Source organism: Podarcis filfolensis, assembly GCF_964270895.1.
Source record: "Podarcis filfolensis genome assembly, chromosome: 9".
Classification (NCBI taxonomy): domain Eukaryota; kingdom Metazoa; phylum Chordata; class Lepidosauria; order Squamata; family Lacertidae; genus Podarcis; species Podarcis filfolensis.
This window is the reverse complement of record NC_139610.1, coordinates 72346611-72359524: the sequence shown is the minus strand read 5'-3', so window position 1 is coordinate 72359524 and position 12914 is coordinate 72346611. Positions and strand designations below refer to the sequence as shown.

Sequence of the window (12914 nt, the reverse complement as noted above, 5' to 3'; positions counted from 1 at the left end):
ACCCCCGGGTGCAAGTAGATAAATAGGGACCGCTTACTAGCGGGAAGGTGAACGACGTTCCGTGTGCTGTGCTGGCTCGCCAGATGCAGCTTGTCACGCTGGCCACGTGACCCAGAAGTGTCTGCGGACAGCGCTGGCTCCCGGCCTATAGAGTGAGATGAGCGCACAACCCTAGAGTCTGGCAAGACTGGCCCGTACGGGCAGGGGTACCTTTACCTTTACCTATGACTGTATTATTATTATTATTATTATTATTATTACTACTCTGGACCTTACAAAGAAGGGAAGGGGGGGGGATCCACGAAATGGTCTTACGTCTTAGTTGCTCAGTTTAATGTCATGGATAAAAAAGGTAAAGGACCCCTGACAGTTGGAGTCCAGTTTCCTTGAGGAAGGTGAGAAGGTAGGCTAATGAGAGGTTTGGCTTGGGGATAACACAAGTGGCTGGGGCAGAGGTAAGGCCAGGGAGAGAGATTTGTTCCCTTGGCCTGAGGCTCCTCACCTCTGCATTAAAGAGATGGCCCATTTGGTGGCCAACCCAGCTTGAGTGATTGATCCATTCATTCATCCCTCTAAGGTTAAACACTCACATTTTTGCTAGCAGAAAACAACAATAGTTAGTTACCAACTCAGTTAGAGCTCAGTCTTTTCTTTGGCTTCAATATAAAAAAAAGGTAAAGGACCCCTGACAGTAAAGTCCAGTCGCGGACGATTCTGGGGTTGCAGCGCTCATCTCGCTTTACTGGCCGAGGTAGCCAGCGTACAGCTTTCGGGTCATGTGCCCAGCATGACTAAGCCACTTCTGGCGAACCAGAGCAGCGCACGGAAACGCCGTTTACCTTCCCGCCAGAGTGGTACCTATTTATCTACTTGCACTTTGATGTGCTTCCGAATGTCATGGATAGAACAGGCAAATATTTTTGTTTGTTTGCTTGTTAATTGGATAGATGGGCACCTGGCACGTAATGTATCGTTGCTACCCCAGCATTATTTCGCTCAAATGCCAAAATCCGTCATTTAAAACCTTGCAGAAATCTTTAAAAAAAACTTTAAAAGTTGGGGAACCTTGGGCCTGTCAGATGTTGCTGAACTACAACTCCCAGCATCCCTTGCAAGCATGGCCAGTGGCCAGGGATGATGGGAGCTGCAGTTCAGCCGCATCTGGAGGGCCATTGGATTTAACACACTATCCTCATAGGTGCCTGCACATCTTTCGCGCCTCAAAGTTACTAGTCCACATGCTTTCCTCTATCGGTCGTCTGTGATAGCAGTGTCCTACTGCCATTCCTTAGGAACCTGATTTCCTTCTTTGAAGGCAACGGTCTGTCGCCCTCTGCTTTGCTTTGACTGATAATATTCTTATCTTGTTTGACAGTTGCACTATAAAATCCCTTCAGCGTCGCCATGTTTGCATCAGCCGCCTTGAAAGGCCTCAGAACTGGGGGGAGAACTCCTGCGAAGTGCGATTCGTCATTCTGGTCCTTGCTCCTCCGAAAATGGTAGGGTTGAGCTCCTCCTCCATTTTATTTTTTTTTTATTTTTTTAAATAAATCCTGTGCCTTTCCCCTTATCCTTTGATATGCCATTATAATAGAATATAAGAATATGTATGGTGTTTTTATATATAAATGAAAGTTGCAAGCAACTTGGGATCTGAACATCAAAATCCCACAAAGAAAGATAATTGTATCCACTAGTTTTATCACAAAACATGAGCAAGAGTTGTTGAGCTTTTTTAAAGGGGGGGGATGACATTCATCGCGCACCTTAAAGTACGCCGCTAAAAAACGCACACAGCGCTAAAAACAATCATTGTATTCCCAATCGCCAACAGAAAGCGCCAAACAACGCCCACTGGACAAGGCGGAGGGGCAGAGCGAGGGGGCAGGGGGTAGAGACATTCATTTCCCAGTTTTTTCAATCCAGTGATCGATAAGGATGCCACAATCAACCAGGATCACCCAGGGATCTACCTGTCAATCAGTTTAACCTGTCTGAGCTAAGGTATAACATAAAACTCAAGCTGTGGTGTAGGTAACCCAAAGCACTCATGGATGTGCCCTGTTTTTTCCACCCTCAGAAAAGTACCAAAACTGCAACCGAAGTGGGCCGGACATTTGCCACAATGTTCTCAGATATAACCTTCCGGCAGAAGCTTCTAGAAACAAAAACGGAGGAAGAGTTCAAGGAGGCTTTGGTTCACCAACGTCATCTGCTGACCGTCGTGAACCAGAGGCCATCAGCAATGGCCGACGGGCACATAGTACACAACCACAAGCCTCTCAAGGTACGTGTGGTGAAGGTCCACTGTTTCAGGTGGACATTACAAAGCCAAATCATCTTGAGATGAATAGCAGACACTCGTCCGAGGAGGCCAAAGTTGCGTAAATCTTGACAGGGAGTTGGGCATCCCCTCAGAGTCAAGGTCCAGGTCTCTCATCCTGGGTCGACAGAGCTCGTCCAGCCCTCAAAGTCCCATAAGTCCATTGTATGAAGAGAAGTCCCACCAAAAAAAGTTCAGGACTTCTCTGCTGAGTGAAAAGCAAGTTAAGCACAGAGGTGGGCATGATAGAGGTGCATAGAATTATGCACAGTGGATCGGAAAAAGTATAACCACCCCCTTGCTGAAATGGTCACCATCTTTTTCCTTCTCCCTTTTCTGCCCTGTAACACCAGCAACTTCTCGCATGTCACGGCGGGACAAGTTTGTTAGAAGCTGTTGTTCTCCTTCCTTTGACCTCTTCCATTGGGAGCTACTTAGAAAGAAAGAAAGAATCTTAAAAATAGCCCTTTTAAACTCTGCTCAAATCATTCTGCACTTTAAACCCACCCTCTCCCTGCCACCAGTCCTGTTGACAATTGTGTCTCAAAACAAAGGAGCAAAAAATGAATTTTCTCCCTGGAGGGAGAAGAGGGGCAGAGGTTAGAAATCCCTGTTGCTGTAACAAGTTGTCCTGCAAATGGAGAGACGTAATGGGGATGAGGCTGGAAGGGACAGACAGGGAGCCAAGCAGCGAGGGGGCAGGCAAGGGCCACAGAGGGCTGGCAGCAAATGCCACAGCATATTCCCAGAACCCCTGCTGGGTTTTGGAAGCTGGTGTTGACAGATGCACTTTGCATCCCTTTTGTTCCCAAATGTATGTGGAAAACATGCAAAGCTGCCGCGTACAGACCCAGGAAAAGGCTATCTTCTCACCACTAGGAGTGGGAGAAAAATGCAATCCTGTTCCCATTTAAAGGCGGATTTTCCCGATTCGCACTTACCCAAACAATACGTGCACCTAAACACAGCTGTCCTTCAACATCTGCACTCCTCCAAATTTTACGTTGCAATTCTGGGGACTGTAGTTTATCCCTCAATTCCCAGCAACCTTAAAAAACTACAGTTCCCATCATTCTTTTTTATTGGGGAGGGGAGAAGCTGTGTGTTTTATATTTATGGTGCGGATGTGACCTCAAGCATGGTTTTTTTGTATTGGAAACGGTGAAAGTAAGAAAAGGAAACAGACAGATTGGGTGGCAATTGGTACTGTTTTATGGAACCTGCATGCAACAAAGAAATTAATTTTATGATTCCTCAAATGCATGGGTAGTTGCGGCTAACCTTGGTTAGTTATATTATTTCCCATATTGTTACCAGATCCACGTTTATTTATTTGTGCGACAGTGCAGTCCCATCAAACATGGGGATTCCATTCCAGAGGTAGCGCATAGAGTCATACCTTAGATCCCAAATGCCTTTATACTCAGACGTTTTGGCTCCCAAACGCCGCAAACCCAGAAATGAGTGTTCTGGTTTGTGAACGTTCTTTGGAATCCAAATGTCTGACAGGGCTTCTGCGGCTTCTGATTGGCTGCAGGAGCTTCCTGCAGCCAATCAGAAGCCACGCTTTGGCTTCCGAACGTTTTGGAAGTCTAACGGACTTCCGGAACGGATTCTGTTTGACTTCCAAGGTACAGCTGTATATACAAAATCTTGTATAGTGAACGTTTATCTGACTGCTGGTTGGCAAGAGTGGGGGGGGAGCCCTGCACGAAGGCCCTCCCCATATCTCGGCTGCCTCTTCTCCTCCCTGCGCAGTATCAAGAGAGTCAGTCAGTCAGTTTTATTGCACATAGCCAAAGGCTGCCGCAATGTACACAGAATCATTCAACAATTAAAAGAAAATATGCTGGATTAATACAAAAAACTTAAAACATTTATATTATCAAGATGTTACCTACTCGAAACAGAGCTATAAAAGTACCTGAATATGCAGGTTCAGACGTTAAACAATAAAATTTATAGGCTAAAATCACCACATGGCCACTAATATATTAAAAAAGAATTAATACAGTGTGCAATTATATTCGGAGTTTGGTGATAAAGATAGAATCTAGCTTGATGTAGATAGGGTCAAATAAATTCATCTCCTTTACAGGTGGTTGCTATCTTGGCTATATATTTTGCTCTAATTTTCCTAGCGGCATTTGCACAGAGTGCTACACGCCAGGTCACATACTTACCTGTGTCTGCAAGGAGATATTAAATCATGTCAGAGGGGTTCTGGCCAGGGGAGCTTGTCATTACAGGTGCTAAAATTCATTCTCTTGCTTCATTATATAAGGGGCAGCGCAAGATATAATGCATAAGATATAATGTCCTCTACTTCCGGACATCCCCTAATGCAAACACGTTCGTTTGCTGGTATGCCTCTGGGAGCGGGAGAGATATGAAGCCATTTTACAAATATGGCACACACAATAGAGTCCTTTTTCTTGCCTCTTTGGGTGGTGCTGAGACGGGGTGGCCACTTTTCCAAACCACGTGCATTGCCTCGTTTGCACTGCGGCGGGTTGGTCTAGATGTCCCTCGGGGTCCCTTCTACGATTCTGTGATTTAGCATCTCCTCTGCATAGCCTTTAAAGGAAAGCCGTTGGTTTTAAAGGTCTCGTGGCAGGCGGCTCGAGCCTCCCTCTCCTCTCTCAACAATAGATGAGCATTTGAACTGACATAACATTTCCTTCCTTTCTCCAGCTCCACGAGTTCTTCAATGTTGGCAAGGGAATTTTTGATGACATCGCACGAAGGTTTCCAGTGTACGCGCTGGACTTTACTGATGGTAGGTGAGCCATTGTTTACGGCAACGCCGGCCTGACTGGGGTCCTCATAGCACCGTGTCCTGTTTACAGAGCACTCTCTTATTTTTTTCGGACGGCAGGGAAATGTCTGCAGTAGCTTTGTTGTTTCTGAAAGACAACCACACATTGGACCAGGAAGGATCCCAAGTGTTGGGCTTATAGATTATTCCCAATGTCTTCAGCCAAAGCTGGTGCTTTAGATAAATTCCTTGATCCACTAAGGCTAATCCACATGTAGAAACACATTTTCACTCATAAGCAAGGGAAAATCCAACAGAACTGGAGTTCTCATCCTTGGTTTTGGCAAAATCGTACTGCTGGCGCTTTTTAAATGAGATTTCTGTAAGCTAAATGATGAGTAATGTCTCCATAGAGTAGAGATTGGCAATTCTGTCAATTTCATTTTCTCATTAATTTAGGTTTTCCGTGGAGTTTTTCTTTTTAAAGTCATTTTTAAAAATAAAAAAATCAGCGTTTTAGCGCGTATTTCTCCAACAGTACACAATTTTTTATGCTATTTTGTCTAATCGCATTTTTGCAAAGCATTCCCCCCTAAAGATTGCATTTTTTTTAGTGTTGTTTTTGTTGCTTCAAGGGAAAAAAAAATAAGCTGAAAAGTTTAATACCCTGAATGCCAAGATCCAAGGCTGGGGCAATTACTCTTTTGTGAGAGGACCCCAGCAGAGATTTAAAGTCACAAAATATGCAGCAGAACAAATATGGAAATATAGGCTGTTGGACCCTTAAGATATCCCCTTTCAAGTTCGTTCCAAAGTGTCCTTCTCCCCCCAGCAAATAAAAAGACCACACATTTGGTAAGTTTAAAATGGTTTACTTACAAACTCTCCAAAGGTCATATTCATGTGCCTTTCCATGCAGCATTCAGAAAAAGTTGCGCAAGCAGTAAAACTTAGCTTAGTTACAGAGTGGTGAGAGTTTCTAAATTATTGGTATATGAACTCGAGAGTGGCTTGTGAGAGCTGGCTGGGGCTGGTGGGGGTTGAGCAATATCGGGAGGGGCCCAGATTCCGGCACCTGAGGGAGATGGAACAATGGTCTGACTCTGTATAAAGGCAGCTTTGTATGAGAGGCTTCACATTCGCAGCCTGTGCCCTTCCATGTACCATCCATCCCCTTCCCTGATTGCCTGAGAGCTCTGCAGGGCTGCTGTTTTCTACCTAAATAGCTTTGTGGGAATGCAAAGAAAAGCAATCATTGCATGCTCTGGACAGAGCACTATTGCTTATGTACATATATCTCAGTGACGTGATTTCCCATAAATTTGGGTACGATTCCTAGGCAGAAGCTATTACCGGCCTTGTCTGACTGTCGACAATTTCATCTGCAGTTTGCTATTTATCTCGCGAAGGGGCCTGTTTCAGAAATGCCGAGAGCTGATTCTGGCATAAATGCCTGCGATACTTTCTCTGTTTTCCTTTTATTTACTGCGCGCATGTCCCTCTTTCTCTGGGAAGCTCAGAGCAGATTACGCGGGGCTCCAGGCAGTCTCCCGCCTCCTCGCTGTGACTAAGCTGAGGCTCGCTGAGCTGCGATAAGAGCCGTGCAACAGCCGTAGGTGAGTTTTGAAACAGCTTTGCAGGGTTGGTGCAGTCTACCCTCTGGCCAATTCCTTGGGTCATCCATGCACCCGGTACTGCAGCTGTTCACATGGGGCTAACTGTGCCCCAGTCGAAACCTCCATGTTCCTTATACAGTACATGATCAGGTTTATTTAATAATAATAATAATAATAGGGCAGCTGTATGTAAAATACGCCTGCTTCTTGGGAGAAAAGCAATGACAAACCTAGACAGCATCTTAAAAAGCAGAGACATCACCTTGCCAACAAAGGTCTGTGTAGTTAAAGCTATGGTTTTCCCAGTAGTGATGTATGGAAGTGAGAGCTGGACCATCAAGAAGGCTGATCGCCAAAGAATTGATGCTTTTGAATTCTGGTGCTGGGGGAGACTCTTGAGAGTCCCATGGACTGCAAGATCAAACCTCTCCATTCTGAAGGAAATCAGCCCTGAGTGCTCACTGGAAGGACAGGTCCTGAAGCTGAGGCTCCAAGACTTTGGCCACCTCATGAGAAGAGAAGACTCCCTGGGAAAGACCCTGATGCTGGGAAAGATGGAGGGCACAAGGAGAAGGGGACGACAGAGGACGAGATGGTTAGACAGTGTTCTTGAAGCTACCAGCATGAGTTTGGGAGGCAGTGGAAGACAGGAGTGCCTGGCGTGCTCTGGTCCAGGGGGTCACGAAGAGTCGGACAAGACTAAATGACTGAACAACAACAACAACAACATGTAAACAAAAAGTGACAGTACAACAGAAAGGCACCAGGGGAGGAAAGCAGGCAGGCGTTCTTCAGGATTATAGGAGGCAGTTCCTTGGCAAAGGATGTTTGCCGAACAGCGTTTTCAACGGGGAACACTGCCTTGCACCTGGTTGCTGCAGGACTTGCTGTCGCCGCCGACCAGCTGATTGGCAGCGACAGCAAGCCCTCCCTTGCCAAATGGGAGCGCGTTTTGGCATTTCTGGTTCTTCGTTGGGAGGCATATTTTTCCCTGCCCCATACCTGACGTCATGCACATGTGTCCCCCCCATTAACGTGCAGTCAACTTGTGTGTTACCGTGTTTGCGTGCATGCCGGGAAATCAATCAATCAATGGAAGCAGTACGTTTCCGAGCACAATTCAAAGTGTTGGTGCTGGCCTTGAAAGCCCTAAATGGCCTCGGTCCAGTATACCTGAAGGAGCGTCTCCACCCCCATTGTTCTGCCCGGACACTGAGGTCCAGCGCTGAGGGCCTTCTGGCGGTTCCCTCACTGCAAGAAGCCAAGTTACAGGGAACCAGGCAGAGGGCCTTCTCGGTGGTGGCACCCACCCTGTGAAACGCCCTCCCACCAGATGTAAAAGAGAAAAACAACTACCTGACATTCAGAAGACATCTGAAGACAGCCCTGTTTAGGGAATCTTTTAATGTTTAATAGGTTATTGTATTTTAGTGTTTTGTTGGAAGCCGCCCAGAGTGGCTGGGGAAACCCTGCCAGATAGGCAGGGTATAAATATATTATTATTATTATTATTATTATTATTATTATTATTATTATTATTATACCAGGAAATGGCAGGAGAAAGCTAGAGAGTCCTTGTGGCTCATGAGAAGACACACACACACTCCGAGCCCGAAGAGGACATCGGTGAGGGCAGAGAAGGGGTTCGGGGCTCGGTGGGGCTTTGCTTAGGCTGCTCAGCCTCTCCGCCTGACAGCCGGCTTGTGTGGTAGCGCAGCAGCTGCAGTTTTCCAGCACCTCCTTCAGCCTCCTTCCAGCCCCAGAGCTTCAACTCTAGATGCTTTGGTCTGGATTGGAGCGAGAACGGAAGAACAGCTGGGAATAGGCATTTAGAAGCTTTTTTTAGAGGATGCTCCCCACTTTGCACGATTTCACTTGAGTGTGGGGGCCCAGAACGTACCCTGCGCATTAGTGGGAGGAGGCCTGTATAAGATGGGGTGTGGGGCACATGGGCATGCTTGGGGAAAACAGGCTCATGGGTCAAATTGGGCCCCATGTTGGGCTTAATTAGGCCCATGGGCCAGAATCTCCCCACCTTTGCTGGATAGGTTTGGCCGGCCTGATGCGGCCCACAGGCTTCCCGTGGTGCGGTCATGCTAGCTGTTGACTTTGGGCCTGCAGAGAACTTTAGCCACAAAGAGGCTATTAATTCCTTGAATATCCATGTGGCTTAGCACTAAGCTATGGTTTCTCGACTGAGAGTGTATATTTGGGGCTTCAATGACACACACCTGTCCTATGTAATCCAAGTTCTTGCGGATGCTGTTTGGAGGGGTGTAGCTCCTCTGTGGCACTTCTCTTCCTGGGTCCGGCACCATGGGCTCAATTCCACAGCCAAGCACCTCTTGGCAACTGCTTTTTCTGCATTCTTTTTTTTTTTACTTTATATTAATTTTTCTTATTTTCAGTTAATTCACACTACATGTTCATTGCCATACACCTTCAGCATTGTACCGCAGATTCCGGCGTATAAGACGACCTTTTAACCCTGGAAAAGAGGTTAAAAAGTCGGGGGTCGTCTTATATGCCAGGTATGGCTGCAGTGGGCGGCGGGCTCCGCTCCGTGCCACGAAGAAGGCACCCAGTGAAGCCGGCTTAGCATCACTGGGCAGCTTCCTCATGTCGCAGAGCCCGCTGCCCACTGCTGCTGCCGAAGCGTATAAGACGACCCCCCCCTCAAATTGGCAGCTTATACGCCCAGTCGCCTAATACGCTGGAATCTACGGCACATAACATGAATATATTATTTCTGCAAATTCCCCACATCTAACCCTGCAAGACACGAGTGCCTGGCGTGCTCTGGTCCATGGGGTCATGAAGAGTTGGACACAACTAAACAACAACCCTGCAACCACCTCTTCTTATACCCAAATGCCCATTTGACTTCCTTCACCCACATGCATGATATCCAACTTATTACTTAATAAAAACCTCTAACATTCATTTTCATTCATTACAATAGTCATTCATCTATTTGAAAAAAAGGAGTGGGGAAGGAAAAAATAACTTCTTAACTTAATGGGTTCAGTCTATGCTTATCCAGAGATTTCTAATAGAATGATTTTGTACAATATATTCTTCAACACATTTCTATTCCTTGCTTTTTCTGCATTCTTGTTGCTACTTGTTGTTGTTTAGTCGTTTAGTTGAGTCCGACTCTTCGTGACCCCATGGACCAGAGCACGCCAGGCACTCCTGTCTTCCACTGCCTCCCACAGTTTGGTCAAACTCATATTGGTAGCTTCGAGAACACTGTCCAACCATCTCGTCCTCTGTCGTCCCCTTCTCCTTGTGCCCTCCATCTTTCCCAACATCAGGGTCTTTTCCAGGGAGTCTTCTCTTCTCATGAGGTGGCCAAAGTCTTGGAGCCTCAGCTTCAGGATCTGTCCTTCCAGTGAGCACTCAGGGCCTATTTCCTTCAGAATGGATAGGTTTGATCTTCTTGCAGTCCATGGGACTCTCAAGAGTCTCCTCCAGCACCAGAATTCAAAAGCATCAATTCTTCGGCGATCAGCCTTCTTTCTGGTCCAGCTCTCACTTCCATACATCACTACTGGGAAAACCATAGCTTTAACTATACGGACCTATGTTGTCAAGGGGATGTCTTCGCTTTTACACAGAAGAGTAAAGGGAAAGAAAATGCCAGGGAGCACTGTAAGTTAGGGGGCCTTCTGGGTCTCCCCTCTATCATGTTAGCATCCTGCAGTCAGGATAGCTCAGTTGGTAGAGCATGAGACTCTTGATCTCAGGGTCGTGGGTTTGAGCCCCACGTTGGGTGAAAGATTCCTGAATTGCAGGGGGTTGGACTAGATGACCCTGATGGTCCCTTCCAACTCTACAATTTTATTATATTTGCTGTGAACTGGGAATTTCGCTTGCCCTTGGGACATACTTAGGGATAGGGCGGAAATTCGGTTTGCATTTTAATGCAAACCTCCCTCATCCTCGCTTTTCAAAACGGTACGCAAAAGGGAACACGGCCGCCCCTCAAAATTCGCACTTTTCCAAATTTTGCAGCTCTCGAACCAAACAAGGTTTACAAAAACGTGCATATTAGGGTAGTGTGTGGATAAAAACGTATGGCACTGGCGAAAATAACATGGAAATGCATTGCATTAGGGAAGTCACATCAGGAGAAATTTGCTTTAAAATGCTGTTGCACAAAAATGGAGAACCGAACATGTGATTGGAAAAATGAGAAACGGGGAAATGAAATTGAGAGATTTTTCTCCCCCTAGAAAAGCTGCACAGCAGAATATTTTGATATGCTGCTAACTGAAATGAAAGAGGGCAGCCTGCTTTTAAGTGTACGTGTTTGATAGCAAAACACTGAATTGCTACAGAAAGTAGTTTGGGGTTGTTGGCAAGCCTCGCCTTATGCTGTGAGGTTGAATCTGTTGTCCTTTTCTTACTTTGGGTCGGGCGCACCATTCTTTGTCTGGGTCCATGCAAATGCAGCTTATTAAAAACTGCATTATGCTGCCGCCTGGACACTTTGGCTGTGATACTGTCTTCGTGCAAGTGAGATCAGCAAACCATGAAGGCTTGGTTTAGCTTAGCATGGCATCCGAACCCAGGATTGCGGTTTCTTTTGCTCTAGCCAACCGCAGTTACCAAGCCAATCGCAAAACTATGGTTTAAAGCTGTCTAGCCATCATGGTTTGTTGTTGTTGTTTAGTTGTTTAGTCGTGTTCGACTCTTCGTGACCCCCTGGACCAGAGCACGCCAGGCACTCCTGTCTTCCACTGCCTCCCGCAGTTTGGTCAAACTCATATTGGTAGCTTCGAGAACACTGTCCCACCATCTCGTCCTCCGTCGTCCCCTTCTCCTTGTGCCCTCCATCTTTCCCAACATCAGGGTCTTTTCCAGGGAGTCTTCTCTTCTCATGAGGTGGCCAAAGTCTTGGAGCCTCAACTTCAGGATCTGTCCTTCCAGTGAGCACTCAGGGCTGATTTCCTTCAGAATGGAGAGGTTGGATCTTCTTGCAGTCCATGGGACTCTCAAGAGTCTCCTCCAGCACCATAATTCAAAAGCATCAGTTATTTGACGACCAGCCTTCTTTATGGTCCAGCTCTCACTTCCATACATCACTACTGGGAAAACCATAGCTTTAACTATACGGACCTTTGTTGGCAAGGTTGGTTTGTTGGTTGGTTTGTTGTTAGGGCGAAACAAAGCAAAACTCCAGGTTTGAGCATCATACTAAGCAAACTCATAGAATTGTAGACTTGGAAAGGAGCCCTGCAATGCGTGGCTTCTGCAAACTGACCAATTGTGTCGCAGGTAGCTCAGTCCTGACTCCCCCCAACATAAATTCTGGCTACGTCCATGCTCAGGCCTGCATTAAACCATGAGCCAGGGTTTCTTGACCAGTGTTTGCTTCCATCCCAGTCCATAACACATCCAAATTCTCTCCCTTCACCAAAGCATCTAAGTTACACTACGGCTGCCATATGTTCAGAATTTCCCAGGAATGTCAGCCGGAAATAGTCTCCGGGTGGAATTTCCAAAAATGGGTAAAATGTCTGGGAAGTTGGGTTTTTTTGCGAAAAAACTTTGCTCAAAAACTTTGCATTATTTTTTGGCGCGTTTTTGCAAAAAAGAAAAGGTAAGCAATTTTGCCAGAAATAAAAGCTCAACAACTTTTTGAAATATGGCCACCCTAAGTAACAAAGAAGTGTGTAAATAAAGACTTTCTGAGGTCTGGAGCTCAGGCACGCAGCTGCAGTTGTCTGAATACAATTTTGCCCTTCCCCTTTTCCTTTCCCTGCCCACCTTCCCCAACTCCAAATATTAATATTTGAGTTTTGAACTGTAGGAATAATAGGCGCTTTCACTTTTACCGCTCTAGGCTGTTTGTGGCTTTCTTAATTTCTCAAGTGGCTTCCTGTACAAAGCCAGACGTTGCAGACTCTGAACACAGCAAGCATGCGATTCATTTGTCGTGCGAACTCTGCATCGCCTTTGCAGCCACAAATGTAACTTTTGGGTTTTGTTTTACTCCTAGTGCGTCGTGCCTACTCCCCTTAGAACAACTTTGTAATTCTGCAAACTGGAATAAATATGCTTAATTTACATGCTTTTAAATACAGTCGTACCTTGGAAGTCAAACGGAACCCGTTCCAGAAGTCCATTCAACTTCCAAAACGTTCGAAAACCAATCACTGTTATGCTCCATCTTACTTTTTCAGCAGTGAAAACTCCCTTGACAACACTA

The 12914-nt window shown here is 46.1% G+C and overlaps 1 protein-coding gene across 5 annotated transcripts in view; it reads left to right on the top strand.

The window, feature by feature from the left end:
- The window catches only part of SLC4A11 (solute carrier family 4 member 11), a 234448-nt gene that overhangs the window by 178091 nt on the left and 43443 nt on the right, over positions 1–12914 (top strand). For all 5 annotated transcript variants that reach the window (XM_083571209.1, XM_083571208.1, XM_083571212.1 and 2 more), the window contains exons 7-9: positions 1376–1499; positions 2081–2287; positions 5018–5102. In XM_083571209.1, the coding sequence (XP_083427335.1) occupies positions 1376–1499; positions 2081–2287; positions 5018–5102 (416 nt within the window). The remainder of the gene's footprint in view (positions 1–1375; positions 1500–2080; positions 2288–5017; positions 5103–12914) is intronic.